The 14573-nt window shown below is 48.4% G+C and overlaps 1 protein-coding gene and 1 pseudogene across 1 annotated transcript; both read left to right on the top strand.

The window, feature by feature from the left end:
* Positions 1–532: 532 nt before the first annotated feature.
* LOC149326260 (uncharacterized) lies at positions 533–5244 on the top strand (annotated as a pseudogene).
* A 7785-nt stretch (positions 5245–13029) lies between these two features.
* Positions 13030–13778, top strand: LOC149326259 (uncharacterized). The gene has a single exon (XM_089564520.1). The coding sequence runs from the start codon at positions 13113–13115 to the stop codon at positions 13776–13778; it is 666 nt and encodes a 221-aa protein (XP_089420646.1). The 5' UTR covers positions 13030–13112.
* The last annotated feature ends 795 nt before the right edge of the window (positions 13779–14573 follow it).

Below are 14573 nucleotides of genomic sequence, written 5' to 3'. Positions count from 1 at the left end.
AGAAGAAAACACCCGTTCTCATCCCTCCCGTTTCTCATCCCTCTGCTACAAATCTCACGAAGTCCATCTCCTGCGTGCGTTGTGCATTTCCCGTTTCTTTTTTGTATTTTTGCTCTCTGTTGACTTTTCTCTTCCCCGGCATTCTTTTATTTCTGTTAATTAATTAGTTTATTCATTTCCCCAAGAAAAAAAAATCACCACAAAAACTCTCTATGCACCCCTCTTCTCGGTCGATCCCCATCTTCCTCCATGCCGATCCCCCTGTTCGGGTATGCGCCATTCTACGAGGTGAAGAACAACGACTCTCCTCCCCAACGGGCATTGGCATATGCGTGGCATTCTTTCGTCTTCTGCTGTGGAAGTGTTGGATTATCGGCGTACGCATATGTTTCCAGTTGACATTCCGAAAACTTACAGTTGAAACGAAGCGCGTACGTCCGCCCCATTTGCCGCAAGCTCCACTACTAGCGAGGGAGTACGCGCGCCAGTTCGTAACTGCAGCCTCTGCTCGGGAGACATAGCTTCGCCGATCATGAGCCAGGGAGTGCAGGAGGCAGCGCCAAAGCGTCGTAAGCTGTACTTAATCGATTCAGCGCAGCCATTTGCTGTTCCGCGCACTACGTTGTGGGCCAATAAGCAGCGGACCGACGCGCCGACCAGCGCGGGAGTAGCGTCCCCTCATCTCGTCCCCACACCGCAAGATGAACCCTGCGATGAACAACTGCAGGACAGTGCGCCTGGCGTGTCTTGCGAGGCCGGCACGTCAACGCAGCCAACAGTGTGCGATGTGGCCAGCAACGAGCCCGTAGTGCCTCAGCTCGGAACCTCTGGGCTAGCAGAGCTGTCAGCAGACACTGAAAGTGACTTTAGCTGCAGCACTGAAGACAGTGAGCAGGAAGAAGGCGACGAAGACGTCCAAGATGGCACTGTACCGCAATTTGATGACTGCGAGCTGTTGGCACAGTGTGTCAGGGACTTTGGGCACAAAACGTTGCCAAACTCAACAACAACTCTAGCAGAGGCGATTGTTTTGATAATGTCATTTGTGGTGGCACATGGACTGACTTGGTCAGCGGTGAATGACATGCTGAAGTTGATTGATGCACTCTTTGGTTACCAGCGGTCAGGCTTGCCTCACACTAAATACCTGTTCCGAAAGCTCTGGGCACCAAAGTGTGCAACAATGATCAACACACATTATTTTTGTGAAGTATGTACATCCCTCCTTGATCTTAATGATGGCAAATTTACTTGCAACATCTGCAAGTCATCTACTTCCATCCGCGATGCCAGGAAGAAGGGCAGCTTTTTCGTTATCTTGGACTTGAAAAAACAGCTTTGCCACGTCATGGCACGAGTGAACGATGTGCTCTTCACCAGTCTTTCGAAGCTGAGAGATGAAATGAATGCAGGAGGCAGACTCGTGACAGACATCGGCAACGCAGCAATGTGCCTGACTCCGTCAAGAGGGATGTCTGAGATGGAGTGACCTCACGCTGACAGTGAACACTGACGGAAGTCCGCTGTACAAGTCAACAAATGCGTCAATCTGGCCAATCCAACTCTGCATCAATGAACTTCCTCATCCTAACCGCAATGATAACTGTTTTCTTGCTGGCCTGTGGTTTGGGCGAAAACATCCAGACATGCTTCTTTTCATGGGAAAATTTGTGCAAGCCCTCACAAGTGTTGGGGATATTCTGTGGCGGCATGGCTCCTTGTCATTGTCATCAAAAGCATACCTGGCATGTATATGCGTTGATGCCCCTGCTAGGGCGTCTGTTGGGAACCACGTCCAATTTAATGGACGTTTTGGCTGCCCCTGGTGTCTCAGCTGTGGACAGTTTGAAAATGGTAAGAAAGTCGTACTAATATTCACTGAAGGCATTGTTTGCCAACATTCAATAATTGTTATTACATTGATGTTCAAAGAAATAACAAGGGATGTGTTAAAATGCATGCATATTAAACCTGGACAGTAAATGTATAATTAATATATTTTGCTGTTGTTTAGTTCTTTTCTGAATCCATTTAATATACTCCACAAGATATCGGATGTCCATGTAATGTGTTATGCTCATTAATTCATACAATCTTCACTTTTATGACAGTGGATGTCCACTTAACACAGCACTATGATAAAGCTGCTTGTTATGGGTCAGCAATGGTGCAGATTATTATAATTATGATCAAATCAGTAAAGTACATCCAAACTTGTTATTGAAAGAGCAAGACTCGTCTGTCATCTCTGTGTCGAATTCCAACATGAATAAGCTAGCGGTTTAACCGAGAGAAGCATTTATGGTGCGCGTTTAGCATTGCAACAGTCTATATTTTCAGGTCTGAGGGCACCATCTGTCTTAAAATATGTTGTGAATTTAGTTTTCTGTGATAGGCTTTCTGAAATATAATCCTGACTCAACTTTGTTTTTTAGGGCGGCGGCTCTACGCTGAGACAGATCCCCCTGCCACAGAGAGGACAGCAGGGAGCGCACGTAGAGACATGAACCTTGCCATACAGCTGGAGACGTCAGTGAATGGTTTCAAAGGGCCATCACCTTTTACAGCTCTTGCATACCTGGACGTCGTGTGGTGCTATACTGTGGAGTATATGCACTGTGTACTCCTCGGTGTTGCAAGGCAGTTTACCGACTACTGGTTTGAATCGTCCAACTGCCGGGAGCGGTACTACATAGGTGAGCACTAGCAGCCTTTCTATATGTTATGTGTATTTCACATACCTATGCCTTGAGCTATCTCCTAAGTGCAGTTGTGCCCTTTCAACTTTGTTTGCAGGGCGGTCAGCTACCATAAACGTTGTCAACAAGCGCCTCCTCAGCATTAGGCCACCACATCACATCACACGCTTGCCTCGCACACTTCTGGAAAGACATTTCTGGAAGGCACATGAATGGCGAAATTGGTTGCTGTTTTACTGCATACCTTGCTGCCATGATGTGCTACCATCCAAGTATGTGACACATTTTGCTCTGCTCTGCGAGGCCATTTTCATCCTTCTGCGTGACCAACTTTCCACTCCTTCCATCAACTATGCAGGTGTCACAAAATTCGGCGCATTTTAGGAACAAACAAAGAAAAACCGCCGCGCGCACGACGTCTCGCCGGCGCGAGCCCGACGGGGGAGAGGGAAAGCCCCTGCCGAGCGCGTGCCTCTCTCTCCACCGCCGCGGCGTGCGCCGAGGAAATGAGTCATCCCCGCCGATTATTCTCGAACATGCGAGTCGGTTCTACAGCTGACGGAGGGAAGAGGGGGAAGCCTTGCGTGCGCTAAGACATGTCCCCCTCCTCTGCACTCGGGCGTCGGCGACGCCGCCACGACGGCGCCACGCTAGAACACGCTGGAACCTTCGCGAAACGACTCCTAACTCTGACCAATGGGGACGCGCGGCCAGTGAGAAGAGAGAAGGGAGACAGCACTGCAAATGCTGCGTGTATGTGCGCGCCTACTTTGGCGCGTACAACGAACAGACGGGAGAGCGAGCCTATAAAAGAAGGGCGTTGACCGCTATCAGTCAGGCCGGACCGCCGTTTAAGCTTCATCGAAGCGCGCCCGTTCGACTCCCGGGAAAACACCACTCGGCCAGCATCGGACCAACGAGGCAACGGTCGCCAGTCTGCGGGACGGCATCGTCGTGGAACTCTGGTCGTCGGACTGCCGCAGTGCCCGGTGAACAAATTGTGTTTTATTTGTTTACCTCTCCCTCGTGTATAAGTGCACTTTAGGTGCAATATTGCCTTAGTATTGTATTCTCTCTCGAGTTTAACTTTGCCCGAGTTGCATTGTTTTGATAATCACTTTGTATATGTTTGTACTAGTGATTGTGAAATCCTCTGTATCGTCTCTTTGCTATATAAACCTTGTTTTGTTTTGTAAACCTTTGGCTCCGACCCATTCTCTGGCTTGCGACCAGCGAAAGCTGGGCACCGAACGCCCAAAAACCTCTTGTCACTTGGTGGCTGGTCTCCGCTGAGTCTGCCACGCTGAGTCGAGGGCATCTCCTTTGAGTCCGAGACCGCTACCCCCACACGCTCTGAGGGTGTCTGGGAGCTTCCCACGTTAAAGTGCGCGAAGTCTGGGTGACAGCAGGTAAGCCTAAACTCTCCTGCCTGAAATGTTTAAATTGTAATTTTTTTGTCATTCCTATTTTATACAGAGCGCTTTATGTGACTTGAGCCAAGGCTACAAAAAAACAGTGGTATGATGCAGGTGCCTGAGGGCGATAAATATTTGTCATCATACTATCTAACTGTCTTTAAATTCTACCTAATTACGTAATCAGCCAAGATTAATTATGAAATTTTTTATATTGATATCTAGCGTATAAACAACAGCTTCAACTGAATGTGTTTGTATTCGCGTAAATCAAATCCTATTTATGTGAGACTGCACCTACATGTAAAACTGGATGCTGCTACTTCGTTTCAGATCACCTCCTGCGGCGTTTCGTCAGCCGGGCTGCAGGACTGTATGGCGAACACTGCATGAGTTTTAATGTTCACCAACTGACACACTTGGCGCAGGCTGCCCGTAACTTCGGTCCATTGTGGGCCCACTCAGCTTTTGTTTTTGAGAGTGGGAACGGCCATATTGTGAAGCTAGTAACAGCTGCAAATGGTGTGCCTGACCAGATCATAGAGCGGGTGATTATGGCGCAAGAATTGCAGCTGTTGCTTTCTCTGCCTGAAATCCCTGCGCAGTGCAAAATTCTGAGTGAAGAATTTATTGCTTACAAGAAGGTAGACAAGGCCCATTATGTAGGGGGTGCATACATGTTTGGCACACCCAAAGAGGTGCCTGCCATTCTTGCTCCTGAAAGAGCATGTTTGGAATCCCTTCTAGGTAGCGTACCTGAGATGTAAGAGCATTTAAGGTTTTCATATCGGGGTACCATTTTCCACAGTAAGGAGTACAAACGAAGCTGCAGAGGGGACAGTACCTGTTTTGAATCAAACAATGGTGACTGTTTCTTTATAAAGCGCATATTTCAGATCACTGATGAAAGGTCGGCATGCAATGGCGATGTTATTCTGCTTTGTGGCAAAATTGTTCCTGCAGAATCGGAAGTTGTGTTGCCGCCTCACATTACAGAGTGTTTTTTTTCTCAACAGTATCCTCTTGTTGCCTTGAATATTCTTGAGTTGTCTAAGCCTTGCATACTTTTGTCTTTCAGTGGTGAGGAAAACTTCTTCTGCAAAATTCCAAATCTTATTGAACGAGACTAGTCTGCTGCTGGGACCTGCCCATAAATGCGATAACAAAATGTGAAGAAAAAAATTTGACAATGAAAACTTTGCGAAAAAGGTCTGCTTCTCTGTATAGCAGCGTGCAGTAAACCATAAAGCAGAGAAGCCCTTCAGTACTCCAAATGCTTTATCCTGGTTGCTATTACCTTAAATATGCAGTGAAGCTAGTGATGACTTAGTGTGGTGACTTGTCTCTTACTAGAATGGTCTTCATGCTGCGAATCAGCAATATTATTGAGCGAGACTAGTCTGCTGGTGTTGTGGACTACTTTCAAAAACTGCACGAAAATACAAGAACGAATAGACAAGAAAAGACAAACACACAGCCCAGTGTAAGCTGCACTGTCTTTGGTTTGTCTTTTTACGTAGTTTTTGAAAAAGAGGTATTTGCACCAACTATCCTACTAGGAAACATTGCTAAAAAAAGTGACTTTTGCTTGACTGCTCTAAAAAAATTTGAATTTCACCCTCCTTGCGTAGCATACATAATACAGTCATGTGTTAATATCAACAGATTTAGTTACGAACAATTTTTCTGGGGAACAAACTTCTTAAATGTATTTTTGCTTTCTTGATCTATGTGGAAGCTTGCTGTTTAGATGGTGGACATGGAGAAAATGCACAAGGCCTATTGGGGCCTACTTATTCTTATTCTGTGTTGATTGATGGTTAGGACAAAAGCTTGACCTCACCTATCTGTTTTGAATGCTGGACACCTTGAAATGCAGTGTGAAATTCTAACTGCCTTAGGGACGGCCTTTTTTTGTTTTGGTTCAATGAATTAGAGTGGTAGTGTGCTGGTTCTTGTGCTGTTTCATTTACTATATATTATGACCTACTGTGGAAGAAGCTGTTCAACAGCTTCTGCAACACTGAATGGTATTCAGGAGCTGTCAGCTGACTGGGTAGAGCCTTGTATTGCTCATTCGCAGCATGAAGACCATTCTAGTAAGAGACAAGTCACCACACTAAGTCGCCACTAGCTTCACTGCATATTTAAGGTAATAGCAACCAGGATAAAGCATTTGGAGTACTGAAGGGCTTCTCTGCTTTATAGTTCACTGCACGCTGCTATACAGAGAAGCAGACCTTTTCTGCAACGTTTTCATTGTGAAATTTTTTCTTCCCATTTTGTTATTGCATTTATGGGCAGGTCTTCTTGGGAACTGACACTATTGTACAAACGAGACATGACTGTACTCATGAAGTGCGTTTTTCAGACTAAAAGTTTCAATTATGTTCCTAAATTGGCTTAGTTTTTTGGTTCATTGGGGTTTTAACGTCCCAAAGCAACTCATGCTAGGAGGGATGCCGTAGTGGAGGGCTCCGGAAATTTCGACTACCTGGGGTTCTTTAATGTGCACTGACATCGCACAGCACACGGGCCTCTAGAATTTCGCCTCCATCGAAATTCGGCCACCGCGGCCGGGATCGAACCCACGTCTTTCGGGCCAGCAGCTGAGCGCCGTAACCACTGAGCCAATTTAAGTGTTTTGCACCACATGCTGTCTAGAGTGCATCATGCTATGTGTTAGCAACTAAATTCTATAAAAATATTGTCACGTGCTACGCATGGGCCCTGAGGAACAAAGAAGGTGTGCGCACGCTGGAAGAAAAAGAGGAACTCCAGTATCCTGCCGCTCGCGCACCAGGCTCTGGTCGACCTGTCTTGTAAATAGTATTTGTAAATAGAACCTGTAACAGTGTGGTGGAGGTGCTGGGTCGATCACCACGGACCCCTCTCGCAACCGCTGCAGCCGAAGAATCGCCGGATTGCCACCGTTGCCCGTGCAAATGCCCAAGGAAGCCGAAGCATGTCCGACCGGAGTAGCAACGCCCGCTTGGCAGCACTACCGTGAGCCGCGGACGTTTTCCGGGAACGCTGGCGAAAACGTGGATGATTGGTTCACCAATTACAAGCGGGTGAGCAAATACAACGGCTGGGATGCCACTCTTCAGCTGGCCAATGTCGCTTTCTTTCTCGATGGCACCGTGCTAACTTGGTTCGAAAACCATGAGGCGTCGATAACGAGTTGGGACCACTTCATGGAAGAGCTCCGCAGCTGCTTTGGAGATACCGTTGTCAAACGAAAATGCGCTGAGCAGTCTTTGCTTCAGAGAACGCAAGTGCCTGGAGAGACCTGCATGACTTACATAGCAGAGGTCTTGAAGCTGTCCAAAGTCGTTAATCCCGGTATGTACGACGAAGATCGCATTGGCCATCTCTTTAAGGGCATCGTAGAGGACGTCTACAGCTGTCTTATCAGTAAAGAAAATTTACACTCGCCCACGGATATCATCAAGCACTGCCGCACCTTTGAAGCTCTAAAGCTGCGTCGAATTACTCCCAAGTTCGGTCGCCTGCCTAACGTCATCACCGTCGCCAGCGTGGATTTCCACGAGCCTGTGAATGCTGCGACTCTCCCTGACGTCATTCGTAAAATTGTGCGTGATGAACTCTCCCGGCATCAAGATCTTATGCAAAAAAACAGCGCGAACAAACGGGGACAAGACTGGGGACAAGCGCTGTTTTTTTGCATAATGTATCACCAACTCGCCCGCTTAACTATCCTGTTGAATCAAGATCTTGGGCGCCGCAGTGAAGTCCCGTATGAGAGCTGTTCTCTGCAGGCAGCTCCCGCCTACCGCTCCTCCCCTTGAAGTTTGTCCAGTCCGGCCCCTACCAGTGCTACTCGCATTGATTACAGCGACGCTCCCCGGATCACCCGCCCCAGCCCCAGTGCGCCAGCTCTTCCGCAACGCCACCTGCGGCAGCCGGAGTACGCTGGCCGCTTCGACACTGGCTACGAGGAGTGTTATCCCGAGTGCCCCTGCGACTCACCACTTTGTTACCGCTGTGATCTGATCGGTCACATCTCTAGATTCTGCCGTCGCTGGGGCCAGTTTTCCCGCTCCCAGCGCCAATGGTTGTACCCTCGCCCGGGTTTCAATGCGCCTGTTCATGACCGTGTCTTCACATCGTCTCAGCGCCCATCCAGTTACGCGCCACCACGGAACGATTCCCCTGCCTCTGACCGAAGTCAGAGTCCACCTCCGCACCGCTGTCGCTGCTCGCCTTCTACCCAACGTCGTTCCCCACCGTCACTGGGAAACTAGCCTGTGCGGTCGATGGAGGTGCGGTCGCCGGATCATCGATAGTGCCAATTCCTCTGCCCATTGTTATGTTACAGAACCGCCTTGAAGTTTTAGTGGACGGTATTTGCGTCATGGCCTTAGTGGACACTGGTACCACAGTGTCAGTGATGAGTTCTACTTTCAAGAACCGTCTGGGTCGTAAAATAATGTGCGCTTGGGATCGTGCTGTTATATTCCGGGGTGTAGGGGGAGAATCATTGGTTCTGATTGGTGTTTGTTTTGTGAATGTAGTGATCGCTGGCCACATGTTCCGAACTGAATTCACGGTGCTCCCTCGTTCTACGCGTGACATCATCTTCGGTATTGACTTTTTGCACCAGTGCGGCGCTACTCTCAACTTCCGTAGTGGTGGCATATCATTAAGTCCTGGCCTTCGGTCAGCTCTCATAGAAGACTCGCCAGTGGTTGAAGTGTTTTCAGTCTCTGAAGATACCGTCGTTCCAGCAATGTCTGCTATATTCGTTCCCGTTGTGTCCTCAAGCACGATTTCTGATGCCTTCGATGCTGTGGTGGAACCTTGTTCTCTTAACTGTGCAAAGAAAAGTGTGCTAGTACCCCGCAGCATCGTCCATGTGACCAAGGGCCATGCCACTCTTTGGACTGTCAATCATTCCAACGAACCTGCAGTATTGCCATGTGGTTTAAAACTTGCTGGCTTCGAAGAACGTTTTTCTGTACCAGTTGCCGCGATCACTGACAACGTGTCTTGTCCAACTAGACGCCGCGATCTGAGCGACTCTCAATTTCTAGCCATGGTCAACAAATCCCTACCCACTAGCGACCGCCAGGTACTAGTAGTTCTTATGAAGCATGCGGACGTGTTTGACTCGGTCGCGACCAACCACCGCCGATTCCAGCTTCCCGTACCCATCACATGATCAATACTGGATCTGCACAACCGATTCGACAGAAGCCATACCGCGTCTCGCCTTCTGAACGTCAGATAATCGATGAACAAGTCCGTGACATGTTGCACCGCGGCATCATTCAGGAATCTTCAAGCCCGTGGGCTGCTCCAGTGATGCTCGTCAAAAAGAAAGATGGCACTTGGTGATATTGTATCGACTACCGCTGGCTGAACACTGTCGCAAAGAAGGATGTTTATCCGCTACCACGCGTTGTTGATGCCATTGACTGCCTCCACTCAGCCTCCTACTTTTCCTCGGTGGATCTACGGTCTGGATACTGGCAGATCCCGATGCACCCACAAGACAAAGAGAAGACGGCATTCGTGACACCTGACGGGTTGTATGACTTTAATGTTATGCCATTCGGCCTTTGCAACGCTCCTGCCACTTTTGAACGATTTATGGATACGCTTTTACGTGGCCTGAAGTGGCAAGTTTGCATGTGTTATCTGGACGATGTTGTTATTTTTGGAAGGACCTTCGCCGAACATAACAGCCGCTTAGCTATTGTCCTAGACTGCATAGAGAGAGCGGGCCTCGTGCTGAACTCCAAGAAGTGTCGCTTCGGTGAACGCCAAATTACTGTGCTTGGTCATCTCGTTGACAAGGATGGCGTCAGGCCCGACCCGCAGAAGGTTGAAGCTGTAAGCAGTGTCAAATAAGCAGTGTCAAAAAGCCCAAATCAGTGAAAGAGCTCAGGAGTTTCCTAGGACTTTGCTCATATTTTCGGCGTTTCGTTCTCAAGTTTTCTGATTTAGCCTACCCGCTTACAAGTCTCCTGCAGAAAGACGCTCCTTTCCACTGGACTCCCGAATGCGACTCCGCATTTCAGCAGCTCAAGTTTCTCCTCACCTCGCGGCCAATATTGCGGCATTTCTGCCCCACAGCACCCACTGAACTCCACAGTGACGATAGCGGCATCGGCGAGGGTGCTGTGCTTATCCAACGCCATCAGGGCAATCAGCACGTCGCTTATGCAAGTCGCACCCACAGCAAGTCGGAACGTAATTACACTGTAACAGAGCAAAAGTGTCTCGCAGTTGTTTTTGGCGTACAATGGTTTCGTTCGTATCTTTATGGACGTGCTTTTACAGTCGTCACAGACCATCATTCTCTGTGCTGGCTTGTGAATCTACGCGACCCCTGCGGTCGGTTGGCCCACTGGGCTTTACGCCTCCAAGAGTTTAACTTCAAAGTGTCTTACAAAAGTGGCCGCCAACACGCCGACGCAGATTGCCTCTCGCGGCTGCCGCTCACGGTTACTACTTCCGATGAAGAAAACTTCGACGACTATCTCGCTGCCGTTTCCCAAGAGTTTCCAGATCATGGCACTTTCCAGACAGAACAACGCAAGGATCAGCACTTGGCACCAATTTTTGCCGAAGCCCGTGACCCGACATCGGCAAGCCCTTTCTGTATTCGCGATGGTTTACTCTATAGAACGAATTACTCGCCTGGAGGTGAGCGCTTTCTCCTCATCGTTCCGGCTACTCTGTACTCCTCTGTTCTGCACGCAATGCATGATGACGTCACGGCTTGGCACTTGGGGTTTGCCAGGACCCTTAACCGCATCAAAGAACGTTTTTACTGGCCAAAAATGCGTCACATGGTTCAGCGCTACGTGGCCACCTGCATGCAGTGTCAGTGGTTCAAGCTTCCCACAACTTCTTCGCCTGGACGCCTGCATCCTGTGCCACCTCCAAGCACACCGTATGAACAAGTTGGTCTCCATCTGCTCGGCCCGTTTCCCCGCTCGTCCAACGGTAACCGCTGGGCCATCGTGTGCGTTGATCACCTCACCCGTTACTGTGAAACCGCCGTCCTACCTTGCCCCACCGTTGCTGAAGTCTCACTCTTTCTTCTTCATGCTGTCATCCTCCGGCATGGATCTCCTCGAGTTGTTATCAGTGACTGCGGTCGCCAGTTTACGGCAGATGTTGTGGAAGAGCTTCTGCATCTTTGTTCATGCCATTTTCGCCACTCGACGCCGTACCACCCCCAGACAAATGGACTGGTTGAACGTACCAATCAGACACTTAAGAACATGCTTGCCATGTATGTCGATTCCCGCCATTAGAAATGGGATGACATGCTTCCCTTCATTACATACGCCTATAACACGTCGAGGCATGAAATAACTGGTTAAAGCCCATTCTTCCTTCTTGATGCCCGTCCGCCTCGAAGCTCCCTCGACAGCATGTTACCTTTCTCTCTCGACACCGAGCCTTCTATTGCCAACACTGCCAACACTCTATGTCGCGCTGAAGAAGCCCGTCGGATTGCCCGGATACGCACCTTGGCATCGCAGGATCGCTCTAAGCAGCGTTATGACCACCGGTGCAAGGATGTCTGCTACCTGCCCGGTGACGTTGTATGGTTGTGGACGCCTCTACGCAAGCATGGTTTATCACAAAAGCAGCTGTCCCACTACACAGGCCCATTCATTGTTGTTGCTCGCCTCAATGACCTCAACTATGTCATCTCTCCCCGATCAACGCAAGGACGCCGCTCAAGGAAAACCCAAGTCGTGCATGTCGCACGGCTAAAGCCCTGCCACTCTCGGGACCCAGATTGATTGACTGGCCCAGAGTGTTTCGTCTGCGAACGGAGAAATGTCACGTGCTACGCATGGGCCCTGAGGAACAAAGAAGGTGTGGGCACACTGGAAGAAAAAGAGGAACTCCAGTATCCTGCCGCTGGCGCACCAGGCTCTGGTCGACCTGTCTTGTAAATAGCATTTGTAAATAGAACCTGTAACAATATGATAGGCAATAGAAGGTGTTGCAATAGTCTGTTAGCAAAAAAGTATTTTTGTTGACTTCATGCTCTGCCCCATCATAAAGCCTCGTCAGCATTGAAAAAGGACTTATTAATGCTGCTGATGGTATACAAAGGTGTATCTTGCGCAATGACAACATTTGTGTTGTAATTTTAGAAAATTGTCTATTTTAGCAGTATGAGAATTATACATGAGAATTATACAGAGGTGTGACATATCTGGCAGATACCATAATGCTGTGGCTTTCTTGAAAGCTCCTTTGACAAAAGTCTGCTCTGTTGAACCATTTCTCTGCGACTTTGCAGAACAGTGCACTTCATTCCTAAAGAACTTTTGAACACATATCATCAAGAGACAGTTTTTAGGTCAGCTAATTGGTGTTTTGGTGGTTTTTTGTCGCAGATGGCACCTCGAACTTTGGTTAAATCTGGAGTGCAGTTTACATGCATCAGAATTTGACGTACTTCCAACTTCTTAGTGTGTTATCATTATGTTAGCCCGAGCAGTAAATGCTTTCGAAAGATGGCCTTTTGGCTTATGTGCTCTTTGACTTCTCATGTGACAGTTGTTTTTTTGCTTGTTTTCATTTTTAAAGGCCAACCTGTTAAGGTAAACTTGCATTTGTTAATATATTATATGTTTGTTTCCATGAGAGAGCTGCAGCAAAATGTCAGGAGTTGTTAGGGGAATGTGAGGCGATTGCTGCATACTTATTTTAATGTTCAGTCCAAAGCAAGGTAGGCGGAGTGTAGTGTTTGTAATCGGTATCTAGCCGAATGTTACTACTCTGTTGGCCACTATGAAAGAATAAAACATGGCGGCTTAAGTAACAGGCTCGCTTTATCGGTCCCCCGCCCAATCTCATCAATCGGACCCCATCACAGTCTCCGAGAACACTAAGATGATGTCAGAAGTGCTCTTTTATCTCATGTGAGTACCACTACATCAAGAGTCAGTCCGTCCAATCACCCATCAGCAACAAGCGGCTACCGGCAATCGTAGCCATGGCACATGTGCTCCCTGCCTTCCCGAGTTTTGACCTTCGCGCTACCGACGACAACAATATTGGTCACGAACGGACGAAGTGGATAGAAAGGTTCGAAAACTTTCTTTTAGCTTGCGATATCTCGGCAGATGCACGCAAGAAGGCGCTCCTCCTGCACTACGTCGGTGACGAAGTATACGACATATATCGCTCGCTCCCCTACAGTGCTGCGCAAGTTGCAACGGCTACAAGCACGACCCAAACCACGCAGAGTAGTACATCGACGCCGGAATACGATGCCGCTCGAGCGAAACTGAATGCTTATTTTGCGCCGCGAGTGAACTCAACATTTGCTATCTACAAATTTCGCCAAGCTCAGCAAAACGTTGGTGAGTCACTGGACGCCTTCTACGCGCGCCTCCGGCAGCTTTCTCGCCACTGTAACTTCGAAAACGTCGACTCTGAAGTCGAGAACCAAATCATTCTCGCCACAACGTCTTCTCGCCTCCAAAAGTATGCCATGCTTCATTCCCTCACGTTACCGGACTTACTTAAGCAAGGAAGAATGCTCGAGGATGTCGAACGGGATGCGTCTGAAATCGAAAAGCACGTCGATAACAACGCGGCGGTGTTCGCAGTGCACAAGGAAGGACAACACCATGGCCAACACCAAAGAAATGAATGACAGATGCCACGGCAGGCCTACACACCGCAGCGATCTCGTGTCTCGTCAGCAGATTGTCGCAACTGTGGCGGCAAGTGGCCTCACCTAGGCGGTCGATCCAGTTGTGCTGCATGGGGCAAGACTTGCAAGGCATGTAACAAGGTTGGTCATTTAGCACGGTTCTGTCACTCAACCAGGAGAACAGTACATGCAGTGGACTATGACAATGACTCAAACACACTGTTAGCCTGCAGTAAGAAGAGTTCAAGTACTACAGAGCCTGCAGCCACCTGTGACACCAGTCCAAGCAGCGACGAGTACGTTTTTGTTGCCATGACTTCCCCTCAAGCAAGTTCATCTCCAAAGGCTGTTGTCACTGTCAACAATGTGCCAGTCACTTTCGTAATTGACACAGGTGCTACAGTGTCAATTGTTGGTGAAAATGACTTCAAGAGCTGTCGCCTAAATGTGAATCTCCAAGAAACATCCATCAGAGTGTTCCCATACAAATCAACGTCTCCACTTCAACTTTTGGGCAAAGTGTCTGTTACAATGCGATACAAAGATAAGTGCACTGAAGACGACATTTTTGTCATTCCAGGAAACTGTGCACCATTCCTAAGCTTCACAGCAGCAATCAACCTGAGGCTTGTCCAGATCACGTACCAAGTTTCTGACAATCCAGGTGACAAGTCAATCGTGGAAGCATTCCCCAAATTGTTTAGTGGAGTTGGAAAACTCAAAAATCAGCACATCCACCTTTTTGTGAACGACACAGTCCCACCTGTTGCACAACCTCACAGGCGTATTCCGTTT

Source organism: Amblyomma mixtum, chromosome 10, assembly GCF_055824585.1.
Source record: "Amblyomma mixtum isolate Tamu chromosome 10, ASM5582458v1, whole genome shotgun sequence".
Classification (NCBI taxonomy): Eukaryota; Metazoa; Arthropoda; class Arachnida; order Ixodida; family Ixodidae; genus Amblyomma; species Amblyomma mixtum.
Note: the sequence above shows the minus strand (reverse complement) of the source record. Positions and strands in the feature narration are given on the sequence as shown.